Source organism: Daldinia loculata (assembly GCF_022478755.1).
Source record: "Daldinia loculata strain CBS 113971 unplaced genomic scaffold F4817scaffold_6, whole genome shotgun sequence".
NCBI classification, from domain to species: Eukaryota; Fungi; Ascomycota; class Sordariomycetes; order Xylariales; family Hypoxylaceae; genus Daldinia; species Daldinia loculata.
Genome location: NW_026054860.1, coordinates 465,262 through 488,929, shown reverse-complemented (window position 1 = coordinate 488,929; position 23,668 = coordinate 465,262). Strand labels below are relative to the sequence as shown.

At 48.3% G+C, this 23,668-nt stretch overlaps 6 protein-coding genes across 6 annotated transcripts; 2 read left to right on the top strand and 4 right to left on the bottom strand.

Annotated features, from left to right (window-relative positions):
• Positions 1-9,544: 9,544 nt before the first annotated feature.
• Positions 9,545-12,492, bottom strand: F4817DRAFT_312577 (ATP-dependent protease La; the record flags this gene model as incomplete). Its single annotated transcript, XM_049300143.1, has 3 exons — positions 9,545-9,632; positions 9,709-9,878; positions 9,934-12,492. 3 exons carry the CDS (start codon positions 12,490-12,492, stop codon positions 9,545-9,547), a joined length of 2,817 nt encoding a protein of 938 aa, XP_049162446.1.
• A 676-nt stretch (positions 12,493-13,168) lies between these two features.
• F4817DRAFT_327135 (replication protein A, subunit RPA32) lies at positions 13,169-14,439 on the top strand. The gene is made up of 2 exons (XM_049301995.1): positions 13,169-13,416; positions 13,529-14,439. The coding sequence occupies exons 1-2, from the start codon at positions 13,410-13,412 to the stop codon at positions 14,299-14,301; spliced, it is 780 nt and encodes a 259-aa protein (XP_049162445.1). The 5' UTR covers positions 13,169-13,409; the 3' UTR covers positions 14,302-14,439.
• Positions 14,440-16,560, bottom strand: F4817DRAFT_327134 (uncharacterized protein). Its single transcript, XM_049301994.1, has 4 exons — positions 16,155-16,560; positions 15,743-16,085; positions 15,294-15,546; positions 14,440-15,167 (listed from the first exon to the last, which is right to left on the bottom strand). The coding sequence occupies exons 2-4, from the start codon at positions 16,048-16,050 to the stop codon at positions 14,958-14,960; spliced, it is 771 nt and encodes a 256-aa protein (XP_049162444.1). The 5' UTR covers positions 16,051-16,085; positions 16,155-16,560; the 3' UTR covers positions 14,440-14,957.
• A 1,352-nt stretch (positions 16,561-17,912) lies between these two features.
• F4817DRAFT_239796 (Isopentenyldiphosphate isomerase) lies at positions 17,913-19,286 on the bottom strand. The gene is made up of 3 exons (XM_049299012.1): positions 18,878-19,286; positions 18,489-18,827; positions 17,913-18,422 (listed from the first exon to the last, which is right to left on the bottom strand). Exons 1-3 carry the CDS (start codon positions 19,065-19,067, stop codon positions 18,190-18,192), a joined length of 762 nt encoding a protein of 253 aa, XP_049162443.1. The 5' UTR covers positions 19,068-19,286; the 3' UTR covers positions 17,913-18,189.
• Positions 19,287-19,550: 264 nt separating this feature from the next.
• F4817DRAFT_327121 (MATE efflux family protein) lies at positions 19,551-22,169 on the bottom strand. Its single transcript, XM_049301993.1, has 5 exons — positions 21,181-22,169; positions 20,584-21,123; positions 20,273-20,517; positions 19,874-20,202; positions 19,551-19,804 (listed from the first exon to the last, which is right to left on the bottom strand). The coding sequence occupies exons 1-5, from the start codon at positions 21,884-21,886 to the stop codon at positions 19,717-19,719; spliced, it is 1,908 nt and encodes a 635-aa protein (XP_049162442.1). The 5' UTR covers positions 21,887-22,169; the 3' UTR covers positions 19,551-19,716.
• Positions 22,170-22,475: 306 nt separating this feature from the next.
• On the top strand, positions 22,476-23,628 carry F4817DRAFT_239723 (uncharacterized protein). The gene is made up of 4 exons (XM_049299011.1): positions 22,476-22,911; positions 23,053-23,232; positions 23,295-23,356; positions 23,417-23,628. Exons 1-4 carry the CDS (start codon positions 22,710-22,712, stop codon positions 23,495-23,497), a joined length of 525 nt encoding a protein of 174 aa, XP_049162441.1. The 5' UTR covers positions 22,476-22,709; the 3' UTR covers positions 23,498-23,628.
• Positions 23,629-23,668: the final 40 nt, after the last annotated feature.

The window sequence follows — 23,668 nt, the reverse complement described above, 5'->3', positions numbered from 1 at the left end:
AAACTTGATACGGTTACCCCCGCAAAACCCCATCGAGCCTTGGAGATGGAGCTCCTTCAATCTGGACCGAGATCTGCCAGGGCGTTCTGCTGCCGTGCAGCGTCTCGTCTCCCGAGTCTAATAGTCCAATAGACCATGTTCTCACTCTGAGGCCACCAAGGAAATGAGCCACTAGTCTTTCATCTCATGTCTGAAGATTCACCACTGACCGGACAACGGCCAATCGTGCTTCTAGATCCGTTTGGCCGTCTGTGGTTCGATAGCTGCCTTTATTGCGTATGTGTAGCACGGGATAACTAGAGGATTAGGTACTGGAGAATACAGTGCAGCTAGAAATGGAAAACCCCAATTCTAATCACCTAACGGACCGGGGCATGTGGATTTATAATTTTGGGATAGGCCGAATCCATGGAACGAGCTTAAAATAACCATCACCGCTCTCTCGCGTTCGAATATCTGCTAATCACGGCGGTCCAAATTACAGCCGTTTTCAGCGCCAACCAGCGCCAACACTTCAACGTCGTGTGCTTCTTTCTCGATAATACGTACACCCGTTACTTTGTACACCGCAAATTTTCACCCGAGATCAGCTGGACTTAAGATTACAGCCATGATCTCCACATGGGATGGGACCTTGATGCATGATGCGTTCCGGCATGTGCAGAAGCCTCTCTCCCAATGTTGACTACCTAATGTATGTAGTGTAGGTATGTAGCTCTCTCTTGGTCTTTCGCTACCCAACACCGTTGCGCCTTGGATGGCCGTGGATCAGTGAACCTTATAAACCCAGTAACTAAGGGACGTTTGACAAAGTATCGTCATCAAATTATACATATGTAATCTGTGTAATCCATACCTACATATACGTACATATACATATGTATGTACTTACCTAGGTAGTGGGCGATGACAACCAGGGGGGAGCTTACTATTGACAGGGAGCAGCCGAATAATAAAACGTGGGAGCATAAGATGCGAGCCGACTTATGCGCAAGCTTTGTCCACATATAGGTACTAGTATAGCAATGGTTCAAATGATAAGAGCATGCTACTTGGAGATCTGAGCCGGAACTTCGGAGATTTTTCTTTTCAAGCAAAGGCGTCTTTCCCCAGTGTCTCTGCAATATTAATCATATCGAGCGATCTTAGAATAATTTAGGCCGAGCGCTCCCGTAAGCCACATGCATCTTACCCGCACCAGCAGCGCCTGGACATGGAATCCAGGCATCTCAGCTAAGGAGCCGGAAAAATCAAGTGCCGGTCTCCCGCAAGGAGATCCATTATGCGCAACGCGTCCACGGGTATGGCTGCGCAACTAATCAAGGTAATTGGTAATTTAATGTCCGGGTCGGGTATGAGTATACACATGCGCTGCGCTTGGTAGTATATAGTTAGTTAATACTTATAATACTGTAGTTAACTAGTATAAACCTATAACCTAGAGGCATATAATTCTGTTCTTCGTAACGTTGCTGGTGATGAACTACCGTTACTTATTTTTGTCATATATTTCATGTATGTATTTCATGTATGTAACAGGTAGAAGATGTAAGTGTTGGGTTGATTTTCCGCTCCCGGAACGCCTTACAGGTCTTCCCGTGGTAGGGTTGGAAGTTGCGGTTGTGGCAGAAGCCAATGCACCTTCCCGAATAATCCATACCTCACCTGCACCTACCTTACAAATATAGGTACTTACAATAGCGTATCTATTTGTGTAACCTTTACTTGTCTTCCCTGCCTTAATAGAAATTCTTCACCTTTACAACCATTTCGTCTTGCGTCATCTTCATTCAATTATTTCAAGCAGGAGATAGCACATGGCAACCCTACTTCTACCCCGGGGCTCTGTCTCATCTTATCCACATCGGTGTGTATTGACCTCCTATTCTAATATTCCAAGTGGACCTATGTCCTAGTCCTAGGAAGTTGTGAGATGTACCTTAGTACATCTCAACACGTGACTGCTCGTCACGTGTCATTCAGACATTCAGATTCATCTTGAGTGTTTGTAAAAAAAAATAATAATGTTTCATTTTATTAGTTAGTTCAATAGATCAATTTATCTAACAGAAGTCAAGTCATGCCCCCTTCGAATCATTACTTTGGACAAGGGCTTTCTTCCGGACCCCAACCAGATCAGATCGTGTGGGAAAGATGTCGCTACCATGTAGGTACATACACTACGTACAGCAGAGGCTCTTTGCTCGCCAAGGTTATCAACCGAGATTCTCAACACACCCACATACACATTTACGGCTTACATCCTTGTCCCCATCCTTGCCATAATAAGCCGTCCAATATCAATAATTGCTGTCCGAGTCCAACGCTTCAAAGAGATGTGTAAGGGGTTGCCTCCAAAGGCGGTCAAAATTTGATCATCCAAGCTGTCGACTGTGGATATATCTGGACTGGGGTTTCATTTGCTCACATCCGCATCAGTCGATATTCTCAATACTTACCTCACTTGAAGTCCTGAAGAGGGCTGAAGTACAGCTACCTAAAGATCTTTAACTCTGCCAAGTCGGGCATCACTGCGCGACTATTGTCCAGCGTGCGATATTGCCGCACGATTCTGAGTAAAGAGTCAATCCTCGGTGCCAGGTTATTACTTGGCCTGTGCGAACGCACTAACCTAGACGTTATTGACTTGGTGGGGCTCTGACAAGCTTAACTATAAAAATGCCCTCTCCTGAGAGCATTGGGCGGTCTGTGGCGGCTAGGTACCGGCGCAGTTAGTGCTCCCGCCCGGAAGGTAGATCATTCGCGTTTCGTTTAAGCACTCTATCAAACCTCTTGGACCGTCCCAGCGGGAGAGGCACAGACCATTATCATGCATTAGGTAGTTGAGCATCCACTTGGTCAAGTTCAAAGAAGCCGTCATCTTACAAACCGAACTAACGATCCCGCCCTAATATTATATATCGTCTACATAAGCTTGCTGAGCACATATTTGCGCGTCGGCGATTATAGATGGTAACACCATTACAGAGACTATTTTGAGACGTTAAAATCATGCCTATGAGATATGCCACTATCGATCCTGCTTGCGTTCAGCGTTCAGTTCCGGATAAACGAAATGTGCACATCAATACCAACGTTGAACCCTTCGCAAGCTACTTTCAACCGTTGTATTTGCAAAGCCGAGGCAAATGTATATTAACCGTACGCGTATCACCGTACCCACAAGATGTAACCGAGATGCATAGTAACCCTAGTACATTCTAGTCCGAACTGAGCTATTGTCAGATGTGTTACTACCAGTGGAGATGATGGTAGGACGGGACAATCAAAAGTCGTTTGGTCTATACGCTAACGTTTGTTAGTCGGCAATGTACGATCAAAAAAGACGAGGCCGGGATAACTCCGAGTTACCCTCACGTTAATGTGATGACGATATATAAGAATATCATTTAGAAGAGCAGTAGAATTCATCTGGCCTAGTCGGAATATTTTTATGCGCCTGGATCAAAATGTGATCCTTGGACGATTATGTCGCACGCGATCAATCCGTAATTACAAGATTTATGCGTAAAATGCCGCCGGACTATTATGCCAGCCAGACGGAGATTTTCTTCAGCAGGGACCAATTTCGTCTGTCACCCCCGATGGGATCTGGACCTTGACTTCCCCGGCCGTCGAGCAAAAGCGTAGCTTGCAGCAAACTTATCCCGAACAATACCTCAAGGTAGCTAAAGGATATTGCTCGAAAAGGTCACGATAATTATTGCCTCAAAATACCCGCGGCAGCATCTGGGTCTAATAAAATTGAGAGATCCATAGCGGTTGGGACGGCAACTGGTACCATCCGGGCGGTACAAGAATAAAAGGGGCTTAGATAGGAGGTCCGGGGCGGCCCTTCGATTCCACTTGGCCCTAAGAAGATCGGCGTGGCATGAGCAGGGAAGGCTACGCTAGGACTGCCAACCAGACCTTCTCCGGTGAATTAATACCCAAGCTAAAGACCAGGAAATATATTGACTGGCTCGCGCCGCCAAGCGACGTGGGGAGTTACGTACTGTACCAGGAATTTGCTCCTTACACTTACTGTAGTGGAACAAGTTGCCCTGAAAGGCCTCTTCTCCGTTCATGGCCATAGGTACCTACAAGTGAGGTTTGGGTGGATTGGAACACGAGGCGGCTGTCAAGCGCGTTCCATCGTCCCAGCGCATACTGCTTCGTGGTTCAGGAGTCCCAAGCAGGAAGCACGTTGAGATTCTTACGAATGAATTTCCAGAACCGGTGAAGCAGCCGATAAACCACCGACGTCGAACATTCTACGCGCATTCTTTCGATGCCCTAACTTCATGTTGCTTGCACGTTTGAACATTTCTCCCCGAGTCGCTGCGAGTTTGGCGTTACCTAGCTGCTAGAAGCTGTGTCACTGTCGAACCGAAGACTGGAGAAAGCTCTGCGGCCAACCTAAACCCATACATTACAGATTCAAATCTATGTACTGTCACATCGTGCGTTCCAAACTGACTCTGGAGCTCGTCCCCAGGTCTATAATATAGTTGCCCTGTCTATATTAGAAGCCCACCGTCCTCGGAGTCGCGCCGAACTCCCCACATTCTGGAAATTTTATTCCCAAACGTATGGTTACCCGTTCTCCTCTAGCGGATAAAGGTTTAGCACGATCTCTTTACCGTGGTCTCATGTATGTGCAGCGTTGCATTCGGCGTCCCCCAAACCCAGCGAGACGTCGAACCCTGAAACAGATTAAAGGAGCAGCACCGAACCACGTTTTGTCCCAGAACATTTTCGATCTTGTCTCATATTTTATTCTTGCTCAGTATCTCCCCGATACAGTAGTTTTGGGGCTTGTCCTATTGTAGTGCATCCCGCAACAAGTCACCGCTCAAAATACTTGGAACACCTCAAATGGACCGGCCCGTCGTGCAGAGTTGGCTTCAAGCAGTTGGGGTTTGATTGGGCGTCAAAGCCCGTCTAGACCGTTGATGCAGGGAGAGTCGAATTGCTTCTTCCGAGCTCGAGCCAGGAAGGTGACCTACCTTTGGTAGTGCTCCCACATGTGGCATAGCCTAAGGCGTCTTAACCCAGTTCGTGTCTATGAACCTGACTTCCCCGGTATTCAGCCGGTCTCGCAATACCCCTAGGCTTAGAACACATGACAGGCTTTACTCATTTTCTTCCCCTTAACGACACGACGTTGACGGTCAGATGGTAGCATCGACTATACCAATTTACAAGCGAGCCATCAGTTGCAGTGCAGTGCTATAGGAAAGACCGGGTTTACTATACGACGAGAAAGAGAGAGAGGCATATTATGATTAAAACGCCATCTATCAAATTGCCCGGGGCTTGTACTACTATATACGATACGGCAGCTAGTGCAAGCCGCACCAAGTATGTAGCGGTTAATTTGGTCCACCGCATGTGGCTTTAGGTACTGCAAGCGGAATCGTATTCTGTCTTAGTTCTGCTTCCTGATTCAGCTTAGAACCCAGGTTGGCTAGCGTCATCAAGTTGTACCTAAGACTCCTGCGGGCTTGAAGGAAGATGGCGTAAAGTGTTACACGATGGAGATTGTAGTTGTGAGTATCGTCTCTAGGCGGGTTTTGTCTATCAGAGTTGGCACAGAGTTTCTCCAAACATTCAAGTCGATCTCGGCAAGACTCAAGCGTATGCAAGAGGTAACAGATGCGGCCTCTTAGGATCTTCTACCATGCGGCGCCACGAGCAAGCGGAACATTATTCCATTATTCCGGGTCTTCTATCCGATTCAGATAGCTCAAGACGGGCCCCTCATCAAAGTCAGTTAGTCGGTTCATTTCGATGCCGCTAGAGGGTTAGCTACGCCACGAGAGGGTTGTCCTTGCGTGCGTTATGACTTGTCAGAGTTGGTGAGCTGCGTGGATTCTGAAACGGCCTGCGCACGTTAGTCTATCGAACCCGGCAGTTTGGCTCCCTACACCAAATTACATTATCGCGACGACGGCCCACAAAGCCGAGGATGGACCCAACATAATCGCCGAACCTACTACATTCTAAGCTTAGGCCAGTGGAACCGACTCTATTCCTATGTGTATCGTCGGTGTCATATGATGAATATTTACTATGTACTCTTACATAGCGGCCCACTTGAGTATATTTTACCCGTTCCCCTGAGTATATTATGCCCGTTCCCCCATTGCCGGGTTCGACAAGCCTCGGGTCATTGACTAGCGCCGGGACCGTGCTAATACATAAGTTCCTATGCCTTCATCAGCGTCGCTCATACCGGGGAAAACCCGGAGAATTAATCGAAACATAGTGACCTTCAGGCCTCGTGACCTCCTCGGGCTTTGCTTTCGAGACGTAATATTGCCAATTAGTTAGCCAGCCGCCTAGTTCTCTACTATATAGACCTAAAACGACGACCATGCTGTTATAAGAATTGAGCTATATTCACTAGTCTGAACTAATAGGGTTCGTATTGACTTTTTTTTTGCTTTCAGGCAAGGATATCATGAGCTCTCATATGTAAGAATAAAATATGCTTAACTAGAGTATTTTGTATGGTTACTAATTAGATATTAGATATTACGAATGATTAGACAAATTATTATAACTTGATAGCCGTTAACTATAGTATAGCTACTTACTCTTTCACATTATTGTAGGTATTATATATATGGCTCCAATAACTTAATATCAAAAGACATTACCAATCCTACTGCCTAGTATTCGGATAAATCATGATTTCACATGCATTGCTTATGAACTCCTATGCCTGAAGTCCCACCATAAAAGATCATACATGTCAGTCATTTTCTATAGTTAGTCTATATGTTAATAGATAATATCGGCACTTCCTACTAACTAACTACCTACCTAAGGACAAGGTAGGTAAATTCGATTAGATATAGACGGTATATATTCCCACGCCATGGAGGCGTTATAGTAAACAGAGAGACATTACCACCCGCGAGACAAGCTGAAACTTGGCCGGCTGCTATTCCCAAGGGTCGCATGCGCGCACGCGCGTTTCTCCCAACTCACCGGTAGACTCGACCCGGGGCGCCGGCACGGCAAATCAGATCATGCAAGATAAGCAAGCAAGTAGGGGAAAAGGAGAAAGAGGAAAGGGAAGGGAGAAAAAAAAGACCGCTGATCCCAAGGCCTGCAGGCACCCGCGATCCAGTCGACGAGAGACATGAGGGAACCCCCTCCTCCCTCCCCCCGTGTCTCGCGATGCGGCTGGTGGGAGCGCACGGATTGGGGACTAGAGACGGACGGGAAGACGGGTTGGTGGAAACGGGCATAGGAGAATTTCGACGCCAGAGACATAATCGTGATTTCGAGCCGTTCGTTGCTGTTGGTTGGTATCGTCCCGCCCGCTCCCCCATATGTCCGCCCGTCCGCCTTCCATCTCGCTGGGACCTCGGACGGACTGCACGGTGCATGGCGAGAGAGTGTTGTATACGTCGGATAGGTAGGTAGATATAGAGTCAGTTGGCTTAATATTGGAGTGACTGGCTGCAATATCAAGCATATCTGAACGTAAGTAATATTGTACGAGCTAGAAAACATGTACGGACATAGGAGTAGTAGCAGTAATAGACTATAGTAATAATAATAGTAATAGTATCAGTGAAAGAACGCCCCCCCAGCGCCCCTTGGAAATGAACGAACGAACGAACGAACGAACCCTCATCCCCTTTCGTGACCTCAACCTGAAACGAAGCATCGCTGCACAGAGGTTTGCGACACAGAGCGCGCACAAGAGGAACGGATACACAACACAGCACAGCCAGGCACAGCATAGCATAGCATAGCGAATAGTTGGCTAGACACCGTAGACAAAAGGGGAAGACAGATAAACACATATCGCGCGCGCGCGTGCGTTCGCCGCTCGACAGTCTTCGGTATGACATCGTGTACCTGAATGTTTGCGCCCCTCGCCCTCGTCCTCGTCTCTCGACCATGGGATCCCAGGCCAAGCAAGCAAGTAACTTTCTATCTTTATTTCTCAAATCCTCGCCTCTCCTATCGTCTTCTCCAAGGGTTCGTTCCCAAGCGGACCGTACCATCCCTTCGGCGAAGCTACCTACCTAACCTAATAACCAACCTTAGGCCCCCCCCCTCCCTTTTCTCTTTTTTCTTCGCACGTCGCACAAATCGGCTAACCGACATCTGGCCCGCTGGCGCGGGTTTCCCAGGTCTTCGGTAACCGCGCAGTTAGCTTGTGGTCCGTCCGTAGTAGCTAGCCAGCCAGCCAGGCTAGGGGAGTCCGGGGATTCGTTCGTTCGTTCGTCTCCCAGGCCCCAATCCTATAATCTCCCTTGCTTACGGCCGTGTGTGGTGATTTTCGCTCTGTGCGTACGTACCTAATGTACGTACATGGGGGAAAATGCGCGCCAGGGACGCGGGTTCGAGCGGGTGCTCGCTTGCTTGGGACCGGATCTTTTTTCCCCTTTTCCATTTCCTTTTCCCACTCCTCCCTGCCCACTTACCGGGTAGGAGAAAATAATTAGGCGAGTTGTCTCGGGATCAGACTCGACATGACACGATATGACAATTCCAATGCGTCGACAGATGGGCCTCATAGTCCTGCAATCCCTGCTATGATGAATGGAGCCGTGTCCATCTAGCTATCATGTCTCGAATTGGAAACATAGACAGGCACGAAAGAAATCTTAGGGAGTTTTTGGAATATACATAGATAGATGTTTTACACGGTATTAAGTGTCAAGCTTCACTAGAACCAAACCTTTTGGCCGATGATATCACAAGTACGACTCGACTCGAGGTCACGCAATGGCTTATCCTGTTCTGCGTACCACACCAGGCCGCAGCACTAAGACATGCAAGTCTTACCGAGCCCGTCTATCTGAACGTCTACCTGTGTCTCTCCGCGTTTATCTTCCGACAGATGGGATCCATAGCCCTTGACGGGAGAGCTGTACGTACCCGGCCTACCATCTCCGCGGTACGTAATGAGACTCTGGGCAATAATGGCGCCAGAGACATGGAATCGAAGCAGAGACCTCGGCCAATCTTCTGGGATGGGCCAGGATAACAGCACGAAACATCTTGTCTCACACGGGCATATAATCTCGTGCGCCCCAACTTTGGGGATAGAACGTCGAGAATGTTTGTGGCGGGTCATCTACTCGCTTCTTCCGGCGAAGGGGCTATGCCGTGCGAGGTCTCACAGCGATCTGGTGGCTTTGGTGGCCCGATGCGGCGGAGGACGACAGGAAACGTCTTGCGACGTCAATTTGCGTCTGGGGTGCCGGCCGTAGGTATAGCGTCAGATCTGCCGACTCTGATCCGGTACGATCGTGGCAAAGCGATAAATAAGACGAAAACCCGCACTGAACAGGTAATCTGCGCTTGATGAAGGAGGGCGCTAACGTCGTGGAACTTTGCAACTTTGCAACTTTGCAGATGATGCATCTATTAACCATATCTAGAAATATACTATTTTCAACGCCCCCCTAAGATTTGAGATAAGATGGTCCTCACTAAAGTAATGCTACCCAACGCCGTATAATGACATACATGCTGGAGAAACAAACAAGATACTGAAGGGTATAGACGACTATAGGCGAGACTGTACCGGTGGGAACCTACTCTCTTCGGGCCATCTTACATCAGGCCAGATGTGACGAATGGCTTCCCAAATATGACTGAAAGAATCTTAGTTAGCCAGATAGAAAAACATAGACGGGGGATGGGTTAGGGAACGGCATAGCAAATACATACCTGACGTAAATAATGTTTAGTCCATCTCTTACTTCTGATGGTACTTCTCTCGCGTCCTTCTCGTTTTGTGCCGGTAAAAGCACCGTCTTAACTCCAGCGCGGTATGCTCCGATTAACTTCTCCTTTATTCCTCCGACTCTCTTTACGTGGCCAGAGAGTTGAAATTCGCCCTATCAAAGTATTAGCATCTCGTCGATAGATATGTAGGAACTTTGCTCAGCTTACAGTCATGGCCATTGTTGGAGGGACAGGTCGTCCGGAAAGGAGTGATATGAGTGCAATTGCCTGAGCCATTCCGCTCGACGGGCCATCTTTCGGTACGGCTCCGGACGGGCAATGAACGTGCAAACTACGTTTCATCATGATGTTTTCCGTAGGATCCTGGGTCAACCCTAACTCGTACGCATGGTTGCGAACCCAGCTTCTCGCAACTTTGACGCTTTCTTTCAGAACGTCTCCAAGATTGCCTGTAAGCTCTACGCTGCCATCGCCGGGCATATCGAGGACTTCGATGAACAGGATGCCTCCATTTCCTCCAGAGCTATAAGCAACAAGTCCCGTAACTATACCCGGCTGGGTGGTTTTCTCCGCTATCTCATCTTCGAACTTCTCTATGCCTAGAATAGATTCGAGATCCTCAAGCGTAACCTCTGCGCGGTATGTCTCTGGTTGGCCGCGGTCGTTGGCCTCCACAAATTCGACGGCTTTCGCGCGGCAGACGGAGCCGATCTCTCGCTCAAGGTTACGAACTCCCGCCTCGCGAGTATACGACTCGATAATCTTTAATATTACCTCCTCGCTAAAGCGTACCTGATCTTCCGAGAGTCCATTTACCTTAATTTGCTTGGGTACAAGGTGTCGTAACGCGATATGTCGCTTTTCAAGCGTGGTATAGCCGGAGAATTCCAGGGTTTCCATACGATCTAGTAGCGGACCAGGGATGGTGTCAAGTGTATTCGCAGTAGCAATGAAAAGTACCTTACTAAGGTCAATTGGAGTGTTGATGTAATGATCATGGAATGCATGGTTTTGTTCGGGATCGAGCACTTCGAGCATCGCCGCAGCAGGGTCGCCGTTATGGTTAGACATGCCCAGCTTGTCTATCTCGTCCAACAGGAAAACCGGGTTAGACACGCCAACTTTCTTTAAGCCTTGTACAATCAGACCTGGCATCGCGGCGACATATGTTCTCCGGTGTCCTCGAATTTCCGCTTCGTCCCTGACGCCACCGAGCGAGATGCGGTGGAATTTACGACCAAGGGCCGTAGCAATAGATTTGGCTATGCTAGTCTTGCCGACACCAGGGGGGCCGACCAAGAGCAAGATAGGCGCTTTTTCGACTTGTCGCTTATTCCTTAGCATTTGAACTTTAAGACCGCTGGCCTTTATTTTCTCTTCCAATTCGGGATCGATGACCGCGGCGTCCTTTGCGCTGTCCTTGGTAGACTCCAAGTCGGCTACTTCCTGTTCGGCTTGCTTGATTTGATGTTCCACTGCTTTATTGGCTGATTGCATCAATCTCACAATTGTGAGGTATGATAGCAGGCGCTTCTTCACTTTTTCAATTCCATAATGGTCATTGTCAAGCTGCTTCCTTGCAGTCTCCAATGTGCCAGCCCCAATCGGGTCATCTGTAACGACGGACCACGGTATCTCGGCCAATGTTTCGAGATACGTCCTGACAACCTGATACTCGGCCTGCGCTGGCATCATCTGCTTTAACCGCTTCAGCTCGCGTTCGGCCACCGTCGCGGCATCTGGCGGAAGCTTGGCATCCGCGATCTTCTTCTCGAGATCCTGTAAGTCGTCCGAATCTTGCTGATCGCCCGGTCCGCCGCTAAACATGCCGAACGGTGATCCACCGCCAAGATTAAGACCAGCCGGAGGCTTAAGCCCTGGTAGCTGCGGTTTGATATTCCGTCTGTTTCTTATCTTCTCTATGTCTTCTGGGTCGATACGGATAGGGATAGCTCCGCTACTAATAGTAGTAACCTTGATGTGGCCTTTTAGGTCCTCCACGTGGCGGTCAAGTATCTCAATAACCTTTTGCATACGGGTTGCAACGTCAAGAGCGGCGAGAACTTGGAGCTTCTCCTCGTAAGAAGTATCGACCACGTTCATCATAAAGTCGGCTAGAGAACCTCCCTCGCTAGGATTTTTCCTAGCAATGAGCTGTTCGAGCCTCCGCGTTAGAAGAGGATTCAGCCCCGCGGTACCACTAGATAGCAGAAAAGCCGAGATGCGGAGATAGGACACTAGTTCCCGCGACAGTCGCTTCAGGGTACCAAAGAGCTCTTGATAAGAAGGCTTCTTGAGTTCCTCGGCATCGAGCTGGTCCGTGTGAGGGAACACCTTTGCCTCAAAGAAGGGACGCTCTTGTGTGATCTTCTCGATAGATACGCGCGAGACTCCTTGTATAAGCAAGTTGAACTCGGCACCGTTCTGTCCTTGAATCGCATTGATCCTTCCAGATACTCCGTAGGCAAATAACCGGTCCTTCTTAATGCTGCTATTATTCGCACTAATAAGCTCCTCGTAGTTGACAGGTTTCTCCTCTAGAAGTGCCTGGCCGCGAGAATTCAACATGGGCGAGTTAAGGGGTACGCAGATAACGGGGATCTGATCGACCCGGCTCGAGTTTTTGGAAGCACGGGCATAGACGTTCGAAAGCAAGGCGGGTATGTCGGAGCGGTCTGTAGGTACGGGTACTCGAATGATGGAGCCGGGGAAGAGAACATTATTCTTACCCAGAGGGATCACAGGCATAGCCGTCGATTGCGCCATGTTGACGTGTCTCCCCTTTGGGTTACGATCGATTGGCCAAAGGAAAAAGAGCAAAGCAATATACTTCAAAGGTGAGGGTCGTACTGCTACCACGTCGCACAAAGAAGCAGACGAGACGGCGAATTAGTCGCTAACTCGTAGTTGATTGAGAGGAAGTTTCAGTTTCGGTTCGGTTCGGTTGGGGATGTATGGGATGTATGGGATGTATGGGATGTATGGGATGTATGGGATGTATGGGATGTATGGAGGTGCGTGCATGTGGAATCATAAATGTTGATGTCAGAACGGGTAGAAGGTTCTCATGCACTGTAACTAACCTAAATCAACCCTGTAGGCTACGTAGCTCGGGCTGCAGCACAGCTGGCTTAGGTCTCGATTCAGGGGTACCGTTCCTTCCAGAAGCTGCGGGTAGACTTGCATTCCAGAACAGCACTTACCAGAACAGCACTTACCGAGGTCCATCTCCGCTGCGCCAGAACCCCGGATATCATCCGTATCGAAGCTGCGAAGCCGAGGACTCCACCATCACAAGATTCTACGGTTCGATGGCATTGTGATGATGTGTGATATCTTCATTCTGACTACCTATCGTCTGTTCGTGCATTTATTTATTGGACAGTGTGAAATTTACTATATTGTGACTTTATAAGGTATGTAGAAAGTTAATACCGGGTAAGTACATCATTAGGTACTTAAGGTAGGTACCTATAAGAGGCTGTTAGGCCATTACACGACACAAGCCACAGCAGGCTACACAAGCTACCCCGCGATTTAGCGTTAGGTAACCAGTTAAGAATTAAGTAAAGAAATCAATTAAAAAGTTCAGGTCGCGTAATCCGACACTTTAAACGCGTCTCCTAGACTAGACCCTTCACATCATCACCTCCTCCACAAGACACCGCCTTATACCATAGACAATGACTAGTACGTATCCGCCATGAGATCTCTATACAAGCCCATATAACATATACATATACATATATTTATATATATACGTATATACGTGCATATCATGAATATTAACTTCGCCATATAGGCTACGGCGGATACGGCGCGGCCGGCGGCAACGACGGGGGGTTCTTCGGGGGCTCTCAGAGCGGGAGCCAAGCGGCGAACACGGTGAGCGAAGATTCGCTGCGGCCGGTAACGGTAAAGCAAATCATCGACGCCGAGCAGTCCTTCAACCGGGAGAACAGCTTCCGGATCGACGGCGCCGACGTCTCCCAGGTCACCTTCGTCGGCATGGTCCGCCAGATCAGCCCCCAGACCACCAACATCACCTACCGCCTCGACGACGGCACCGGCATCATCGAGGTCAAGCAGTGGCTCGACGCCGACCGCCAGGACGACGCCACCCACAACCCCTTCCGCGAGGAGCAGTACGTCCGCGTCTGGGGCCGCCTCCGCAGTTTTGGCAATAAGCGCCACGTCGGCGTCCACGTCATCAAGCCCGTCACCGACTTCAACGAGGTCAACTACCACCTGCTCGAGGCTACCTACGTTCATCTATTCTTCACCCGCGGTGCGTTAGGCGGCGGTGGCGGCGATGGAAATGCCGCCGAGGACGACAGCATGTTCGTAGAGAACAACGATGCTATGTTCCTGCAAGGCGCGTCGGTTAAAGCACGGAAGATGTACCAATACCTCAACCAGTCGAGGAGCGGGGAGGGCACCCACATGCACGTCATAGCTAAGGAGACAGGCATGACGATCCAAGATGTTATGGCTGCTGCCGAAGAGCTGCTAGGCCACGGCAAGATCTACACTACTCTCGACGACGAGACGTTTGCCGTCCTAGAAGGATTCTAAAAACCTGGTTCTAGTAGCGAGTTGCTATCGAGGCGAAATTTTGCTGCATGTCACGTTCCGGCGTTGTTGGCATGATAGAGATTATAAGGCATAAGGCGGACATCAATCACATGGGTTTGGCTAAGAATGGAACCAACATGTATAATGAATGCTTTCTAGTGTAGATTATCTACCTAGATACGAAGGATTGACTAATGATACCTAAAACGAGGAACCAGAATTTAAGATAATATGCACCCCTATCTCCCCCATAAAGTGAATAGTAGCGACGTACCAATCCGAGACAAAACTAGACGGGCCAAAACAACCGTAACCGCAACGCGGGCAGCGCCGAAAGGCCTAGTAAGGCGGAAACGTGGTAAACTTCTAGAAGTAAAGGATTCCCTAATATTTTATCGTCAAGAAGAAAAGAGCGTGAGAAAGTAACACCGGGGTTTTCTACCCCACGAGGACCCTAGAAGCAAAGAGTGGAAGAGTAAGCAGAATCAAGAAGCAAACGGAAACTCGGACTTTCAGCAAATCGAGTAATTTCACATCGCAAGCTAGACCACAACTCATCGACTCCTATCAACTTCAGCATCATCTTCATCAGTAATAACAACAGCGGCAAAAAAAAGGCGGTGGCAACAGAAGCAGTCTCATCCATTTGGCAATCCTTACATCTTCTTAAACCCGGGGTTAAGCTTGATGGGGATCGATTTGGATAGCTTCTGCGGCTCGCGGACCATGATGCTCAGACGGACTGGCGACTTGCAATCGATACCGAGGTAGATGTCCTTCTTGAACTCGAAGCCGAACTTCTTGTAGTACGACGTGTTCTTCTCCGAGCTGGACTCGAGGTACATGGCTCGGCCTTCGGCGTCAGCCTATACAGAATCAGCACATTGGTAGACATTTATAGTTGAGACTTGGTAAGACCGCGTGGTGAGAGGGCTCAGTTCTAGTTGTATCTTCTGAGATCCCCTTTATTTTGTCACGTTATAAACACGTACCTTGGCGGCCATCTGCTCCATGAGCTTCCTCGCGTAGCCTCTACGCTGGCCACTGGGCTTGGTGCCTAGATATACCAGGTAGTAGCAGTCGTTGTCCCTGTCACCCATAACCTCGGCTTTGGTATCGTGGAGCACCGGCATGAGTTCTTGGTAGTAGCGCTTCCGGCCTTCGGCAGACAGTTGATAGTAGAGTCTCCACATACCACTGCGGACGATGGTCACCCAGTCGTCTATCTCCTTGCCAGGCGGCATCCTGTACGTCGCAAAAAGTCACGTGTTAGTTGACACTTATGTGCATTTACTTCTTTGCTTTTACCAAGGTAAGCCCCGGGAAGCAAGTAAAACCTGAGTCGAGGCTACGTATTGTTGGCTCGTAGCATGTATACGTAGCCGTAGAGCCCTTGTTTTCTTTTCCCCGGTCGCCCCTCTTGATCTGATGGCAGACTCACCAGAGCGCCACGCCCTCGTAGTCCGGCCCAATGGTGGTTACGACACCCTTGTAGCAGTGGGCGGCCACGATGTAGTTGAAGATATCAACGTGGAGCCGCCACTTGGTCTCGTCATCGTAACCGACCATGTCGTCCGTATCAAGGACGTACTGTGCCAGTTCATCAGTAGCAAAGGCCTGCGCTAGAGATAACGCTGCTTCCTTATACTCCGATATCCCGATAGCACGGACTTGGCCCTCCCATTTTTGTGGAATGAGAGAGCGCTTCTTCAACTCAACGAGGGAAACACCGTTGCTTACGTGCTCCATGTTGGGCAGCTTGTTTACTCGAACCTTTTCGATAGCTGAGAATAGCAGACATGGATCAGTCGCGGCGCTATGGCATTTGGAACTAAATAGATACGAATACGTACCTTAAATATTATTATTTGATATATTCTGTATACTATCTCCTGTGTGGACTCGCGACAACTGAGTTCTTGAGATAGGCATAAATCTCGCGGGATGAGCAAGGCAATTGAGGCTCGTGCGTAGGTCAACAGACATCAATATTGAGTTGACGAGGGTGTCAATCTTAGAACTGAGATTACTTTAATTCAAATGACAATCGACGTCAGTGTGAAGGGAGACGAAGAGCCCTAGAGTCCGACGGCCGAAAGAATTGAAGATGGAAGTTGGATTGAAGCGACAAGGTAGGTTATAGCTAGTGACAAAGAACTGAGTCTTGAAAGTACTAATCCCGTGTGAAGGGATAGCGTGCTATAGCAAGATCGATCAGTGTACCTAAGCTTGTGTCTATTCCTAGTTTCTTGGGTTGAGTGAGAAGAAGCGGAGGAAGAAGGAATTAAGGCTTCCGGAAGTCTGGGGGGTTTAAAGAGTGGCGAGTCGGAGTACAAAGCACAGTGTACAATGGTTGGGTGAGGCGAAGAGCCAAGGGAGAGGTGCGTGGGATGAGATGCAGAGAGCCTGAATAGTAGATGGTAAGCTGAGGGAGCCGCAGACGGCATGGAAGCACAAGCGACCAACCAGCCGCTGGGGAACGGATGTATGACACTATTGATTCCCTATCCATGTTCCTCGTGGACCGCTACGTAGTACGTAGTACCTAGACAAAGAATCTCATATCAGCTTGGTTCATTGGTCGGTCGGTACGCAGCGGATAACGGCAACGACCGTCTGGGCACTATATCTACCCAAGACACTAGGTATATCCGGGCACCACACAACTGTGTGTCGGCTTCTTTTAGTAGTCACAGTGCGTCAGACCCAACACATTGGGATCTCGAGTTGCCAGACCTGTCTGCATACATTGTACACCGGTCTCGTGCGCGGGAGTTGGTGTGTGGGAGGGCTTGGGAACTTGCCCATTGGTACGGAGCAAACATCTTTGCTAAGGTGTGGTAAGGGTGTGATTCTCATTGGGTATGAATGTCGTAGTGATTCGGCTTGGATAATACCTCAGGCTCGCATACCTCGCTCTAGACAGTGTTGCAGATGCTGATCCCACGTTATTACACGCATCCTACACTAGAAGTTTGCTCATAGCGTCCACCCCGGAGGCACAGACTGCAGCTTACCTACCAGCCTACCTAGGTATACTGCTGTAGCTACTATAGATACTACAGCAGTCACCTGACGGCTTGACTTCGATGTCGGTCTGGATGTCGGTCTGGCCTGGAGGGATAGCACTTCGGAAACCCGGAGCTACCACCTACGTCAGTTACACGAGCGCTTGAGGCGGCCGGCTCAACGTTGAGGTTTGACAGCCATCCGGTTTTGGCTATCGTACAGGTGTTCCATTGCAGGCGTGTGGGAGCCCTAGACGGGGCGTGGGGTTGCGGTTGCGGTGTTTATTCCGGGGGAGAGTCATTCCTAAGACCCTGGACCTTAGACCCTAGATCCAAGGTTTGAGCTTTTGTCTGTCAAGTTATCAATATTATCCTATCAATCGGACACGACTTGCTTTTGTGCACCTAAGAGCGGCGCACTGGGTTACCTATCTGCTTTACACAGTAGGTAGATAGATCATAGCGTAGCTGCCCAGATAGCCTAGCCCCCCCCGGATCGGCCGGGGTTGTTATACGGCTGCGGAGTCGGTGATACCCTAATAACCTTGGTGCCCTGATATCTTGATGCCTTGAGGTTAATCTTACATCAGGATATTACATAGTAGATGCAGTTAGATGATTGGATGTGATATTAACGAGGTCTTGCATTTCTGAAACAATTAAAAAAGTAAACCCCTCGCTTCAAATACCGCATAGGAGCATAAGGGGATATCTATGAAAATATGCAGTTCGATGCAGTTCGCCATTGGGCGTAAAAATAGTGTACTCTAGATAAGGGCTCTTCTTCCATCCTTTCTCAGCTGAGTTCTAAAAATCAAATAAAGAAATCAGTAAACAATCCGATTCTTCTCTTATTTCCTCTAATTAGTATAACCTTGCTTCACATGCGCCTAATCTCCTGCTCGTTGGTGTACTTCTCAAGCCCGGAGTCGAGGCTTTCCCACCATTCGAAGAGCATCGACTCGCATATGAGCTTGAACCAAGGCGTGAACTTTAGCTTTGGGTCGTTGAAGAGAGCCTTCAGCTCTTCGGCAGTGACGTATTTAGTGTCCTTCACTTCGTTAGGGTTGGCATCGAGATCCACGTTCGCCTTAATAAAAAGGATATAGTCAACTAATGGCAATTGTCAGCATTGTATCGTTATCATCGTTATCTTAGTATTGAAAACAGCTTTCTTACTCTCGTGCTCGCCCCATTTACCATCGCTAGGAGCTTTATAATGGATTCGTGTTAGGAAGTGGAAGTCCTCGAATGGTACCTGCTCCTTCTTAATGCCTAGCTCGTGATCGAGTTTTCGTTGCGCAGCGCGCTTAACACCCTCGACCGAATCTGGCAGGTTAGAGCCAGTTTCGCCAGGAATTCCCAAGGGGTGAGAGCAGCACGTATTCGTCCACATATCAGGGAAAGTGATCTTTTCGGACGCGCGCTGCTGAAGGAGCAATCGATTCTTATCGTCGAAGAGAAAGCAGGAGAAGGCTCGGTGCAGTAAGCCCTTGTCGATATTTGTCATCAGATGGCCTACAGAAGTTAGTTGTTGTTCTACCATATCCTATAGAGTTGCTACATACAGAGCTTCTTGCTGGCCGTTCCAATTGGGTTGTCGTCGTTATCGAGGACAATGCATACCTCGTCCATAAGCCGAATCTGTTCTGCATCGTGACCTTCCAGCTCGGCGGAGCTAGTGTCTATATCTGGAAAAAGACGGAGCAGGGTTTCCGCCGTCGGGATACTCTGGGTAACAGTCGTGGTAGTAGACATCGTAGCCGAGTTATCGTGGTATATTGAATATTCTGTTCGTCTTCTAGAAAAAGGAGAGGGGCGATGTGTAGCACTTTTGCGAAATTAGGTATAATTGGGAATTGCATATCGATAACAAAAGAGCACCTTAAGTGCTAATCCTGGGGTCAGACGGGGGACCCTGCCCTCGATTTTTCATGGGCTGAATTTTTAGGGGTCGTTACACAGCGCACGGGTCACTATGCAAACCTAAATCAATAATAATAATGGAATTGACGTATCCATGTCCTATCGATAGACTATCAGCCTCACTCATGCGATGCACCTTATCTTGTCGTCCAATCAATGTATCCTTGGCTGATTTAAGGTTAAACAGCTTGTCTAAATATGCACACTGTGCGAATCCATGTGTTTCACGAACTCCGACTATTGAATTACCTACTTATGTACGATGATCTACGCAAGAGGTTTCGTCTATCATATGTATGTATTCATATGTCTCACTTCACTAGGCAAAGTTAAGGTATTGCTGCTATCAATTACCTAGAGACGAACTCGAAGGATAATATGGAGCAAGGGGATTTAGGGATCTACTATATCGACAAATCATACACAATTACATTTATCCCTTACTTAAACACATACAATATGAGAACATCTCCAACATTATTTAACCAGCTGCATTCCTATCCTCAGCATCCCGAGCTGACTGCTCCCAGTCCGAGACATAAGTATACCAAAACTCCACTGCAGCAACACTATCATAAGGGTTAGCAACTTTCGTGTGCGGGATTTTCCCAGAGGCGTAGGTAAATAAATGAACTTACAGAGCCAATCCTATAGTAGTCCCCAGCCACAAGCCTATAAGCTTCCAATCAAGTGCAAAAGCGGTGGCAAACGAGATGGGCAAGGCGAGGAGATAGTAGATCGACAGGTTTGCGTAACCACCAAATGACTGCTTCCCGATACCACGAAGCAACCCGTGGGCAACAGCTGCGAGCCCGTCGAAAACCTGCATAACCGCCACAAGCGGCATGACTCTCGCCACTATATCAATTACCTCTTCATCTCTGGTGAAGAGAAGGGGGAGTTGATAACGGAGACCCGCGAGTAAGCTCAGGTTAAATAATCCAATAATACAACCTGCTCCGAATGCCTTTGGATTCGTTAGTCCGTATGTCTCAAAAGCTTGGCTGATACCCAAGGTACCTAGGGAGGTAACTTACAACTTTGGCTGAGGTTTTGGCAGCATTGATCAACCGAGCCCCTATTAAATTAGCAATCCTCGTAGAAGCAGCAATAGAAACGGGGAATGGAATATTGAAGGTTGTTGACGTCAGAGTTATTAGAATGCTCTGTGCCGCTAGGTAAGATGTTCCAAATTGGCTCGTTGCCAAGGTAAGGATCTCAAATGCAAGCCATTCAGCCATCACCATCACCATGCCGGGCAAGGCGAGCCAAACCATGGGACCTACGGTACGGTACGTTAGTAATCAACCTCGAACGATACTTGCATTGATGTCGTGTTAAAACTTACCCCAATTGTTGAGAGCACGTCGGGTAAAGCCTCCCCAGCATTGGGAACCGTCTACGAACAATACATAGGAGAGTAGGAGGAATGGCATTATTGTCTGCGTTATCGCAACGGAAATAGGTGCACCGACGAATCCGAATCCCAAGTGCCAAACGAAAAGCCAGTTCATGAATATGTTTAAGGGGGCCGCAATCAACAAGACGTAAGTTGTTGCAATAAATAAACCTTGCGATAGAACAAACCGCTTGCCTCCCTCAAATGCGACAAAGCCGGGCACACCTGCGATGATAACACGAAGGTAGAGACCGGCGAGCTCGGCAGATCGCGGCTCGGGGACAATAAGGAGGAGTATATCCTCAGCAAAGAAGAACAGCACAGCAACAGGGACAACAAGCGACCACAAGAAGTAAGTCATTCTCTGGAGCTGTAGACCTACTAAATGCTTGTGACCAGATCCGTATGCCTGTGCGCAGAGAGTATCCAGACTTGTTGCTAGGCCTTGCATTGGAGCGTAGCAGCAAATATTCGCTGTCATGGTGGCCACTACGATTCATTAGTCAATGGTCGGAAGGCGAACAGGAACAAGGCGTTCCAACTTACAACTCACGGCACCCAGCTCAACTTTTCCAATCCGCCCGACGGCAAAAATACTAGTGATATTGATGCTATATTGCAATAGAAATGTCAAGATTAACGATCGCGAGTAAGTTGCAATAGTCTTGGCCTCCCTCTGCCAGGTGGTCTCTATCATCCCAGAGGCCACCGCGGCATCCCACTGCTCATTTAGGTGCTCATGGTGTAAGGTTGACGAGTCAGCGGTACCAGCTAGCAGAGGTGAGGTCTCGGAGGGCTGAACTGTGATTCTAGGGGCCTCGTCATCCTCTGGCAATTTGCAAATCTTGGTGCTAAACATGGCCTTATACAGCCTTGAAAGTATCCCGGACCGTTCTTCTGAGGCATGTTTAGGTGGAATGATGTGGTTATCTCTTAACAAACTGCGCTCAGCATCACGAGACTGCCTCTTTTCGACCCTGGTAAGAATAGGCTCGTTAACCGGGTCGATTACAAGACTCGGTCGCCTATACCCAAAGGCCATTCCAGTAGGTTGTGTATATAAGACAGGTCCACTTTCAGTATCAGACTCGGACCCGGACCCATTGTCGAAGGCGTCCTCGACTATCTCATCCTCAGAGCATTCAGCTAGATCACTAGCCAGTATCTCCTGCGCTATTGGCGAAGCGGGTTTGAAAGACGAAGCCATGTCCAGCCCCCTTTTCTTTTGGGGAATCGGTTTAGAATTGGGCATCTTGTCGTCTTATAAGTTCAATAATACACTTCAAAAAGCAAGGAAAGCCGGCCCAACCACATCAGTAACAAGAGGTGCGCGAAGCAATATTCGTGCCAAAGCTTATCAAGTTCAAAGCGCGGAGTCTTTTTCCAGTGGGAAGATTCTATTTAAAAGATATAATTTAAGGGCCCCTGTTATATATAAAGATGATATATGTAGTTAAGAAAAAAAGCGTAAGAAGCTGTTATGATAAACCACTATCTAGTAAATTCACGATAGCCTAGGTTGACTCAATACGATCTCCAGTTTCTACGGCAGTCCCCAGTTTTAGAAATTTACGGCGGCTTAGCCCCCACTTGATTGGCCGCCACCGGAGCTCATCCTAAAGCATACCGTCATATATTTGTCTTGTCTCGGTCTAGCTCAAGCGGGTAGATACGTATGGCGCTGCTTGTGTGGGCTGGAATGAAATACTGTGTTAGGTACGTAACTTGAACTTCCGTGGCGCGATATCTGCATACGTTAAAGGCAGGTAGGCGATAGGTAGGTACAAAGCAGTGAATACTAGACTGGAGCTAGGTATTGTAGTGTTCATGACCCCGCTTCTTATTGGTTCGTGCGCGAGTCCCCAGATTCGACCATTTTAAGCCTCTGATCCATTTCGATATCTATGTATATCGCCAATCATAGCATCTTTACCTTCAAGCTAATAATAACAAAACAGTTGAAACTTTGATATTACATATGAGCTCTTATATATCTAACAATTTCACCCGAGATACTTAACATACTTAATAATTAATTCATTAATACCTACCTACCTAACCTAGTAAAAACAATAATGCCAATCCTCCAACCCGACCCCGAAGACCCCCGGCCATCGCGCTCCTGCTGCAGCGGCCTCTCGCTCACGGAGCTAAGCCGCCCGGTCGAGGTGAACGACTCATCCATCAGCAACGTATTCTGGAGCTGGCCAATCCTCGGCCCGCTGCTCGTCGAGAATGAGAGCAGCGACACGCGTGATCATTGCGCCAATGAGCGAAGTTAGTTCTCTAACCATCATTTACTATATTTATTATAAGAAGTCAAAGAGAAAAAAAAAACCAAAAAAACAAAAACAAAACAGTCAAGCCAATACCATATAAATAAATATAAAAAACGCTAACAAGACCGCCCCGGGATAGCCTTCCTATCCTACCTACGGCTCTCCGTCTACATGGCCATTGTCGCCATCGCCATCGTGCTGTCCTTCCACCTTAAATCGCAGCCCTCAGACCTTGAGCTGCGCATGGCCCAGCCGCTTGGCATTATCTTCTGGCTACTATCTCTGGCTTGCTTGATTCTCGGGTTCGGCAATTATATTAGTTCGTGCACTCTACCTTCTCGCCATAAATCGTATAAGCTGCTAATGGCTGGCCGTGAGCAGAGACTCTGGATAAGTATAGTAGGAAAGTTGCCATAGTCCAGACGGGCTGGAGGACGCAATCGGTGAGTTTCACGTGCTACTGTGACCCCTTTAAATAGATCCGCGGCTAATAAGATGTAAAGATCATGTCGCTTATCGCATTGTCCATCGTGGGCACTTCCGTTATACTGTTGGTAATCACTAAAGTGCAAGTAGAGAAATAACTAGGCTCTTCTCGACTCCAGCTGTCTTCCTGTCCGTTTGACTTCTGAATTTATATATACATCATCTCTCTTCATAAATCTGCTGATATATGTACCCTGTATCCCGGGTAAAGTACGCCGAACACCACAATCAAATGCCAGTTCCCGCAGTTTCAATAACTCCAACTACAT

Coding starts and splice junctions, on each gene's coding strand:
- F4817DRAFT_327134 (XM_049301994.1), bottom strand. CDS start 16,050: ATGGAGCACGTAAGCAACGGTGTTTCCCTCGTTGAGTTGAAGAAGCGC. Junction 15,547..15,742: donor TACGAGGGCGTGGCGCTCTG/GTGAGTCTGCCA, acceptor TGCGACGTACAG/GATGCCGCCTGGCAAGGAGA. Junction 15,168..15,293: donor TGGAGCAGATGGCCGCCAAG/GTACGTGTTTAT, acceptor GATTCTGTATAG/GCTGACGCCGAAGGCCGAGC.
- F4817DRAFT_239796 (XM_049299012.1), bottom strand. CDS start 19,067: ATGTCTACTACCACGACTGTTACCCAGAGTATCCCGACGGCGGAAACC. Junction 18,828..18,877: donor AACGGCCAGCAAGAAGCTCT/GTATGTAGCAAC, acceptor TAACTTCTGTAG/GCCATCTGATGACAAATATC. Junction 18,423..18,488: donor TAAATGGGGCGAGCACGAGA/GTAAGAAAGCTG, acceptor AATTGCCATTAG/TTGACTATATCCTTTTTATT.
- F4817DRAFT_327121 (XM_049301993.1), bottom strand. CDS start 21,886: ATGCCCAATTCTAAACCGATTCCCCAAAAGAAAAGGGGGCTGGACATG. Junction 21,124..21,180: donor TGAGCTGGGTGCCGTGAGTT/GTAAGTTGGAAC, acceptor AATGAATCGTAG/TGGCCACCATGACAGCGAAT. Junction 20,203..20,272: donor CCAAAACCTCAGCCAAAGTT/GTAAGTTACCTC, acceptor ACGAATCCAAAG/GCATTCGGAGCAGGTTGTAT.
- F4817DRAFT_239723 (XM_049299011.1), top strand. CDS start 22,710: ATGCCAATCCTCCAACCCGACCCCGAAGACCCCCGGCCATCGCGCTCC. Junction 23,233..23,294: donor CGGGTTCGGCAATTATATTA/GTTCGTGCACTC, acceptor GGCCGTGAGCAG/AGACTCTGGATAAGTATAGT. Junction 23,357..23,416: donor CGGGCTGGAGGACGCAATCG/GTGAGTTTCACG, acceptor TAAGATGTAAAG/ATCATGTCGCTTATCGCATT.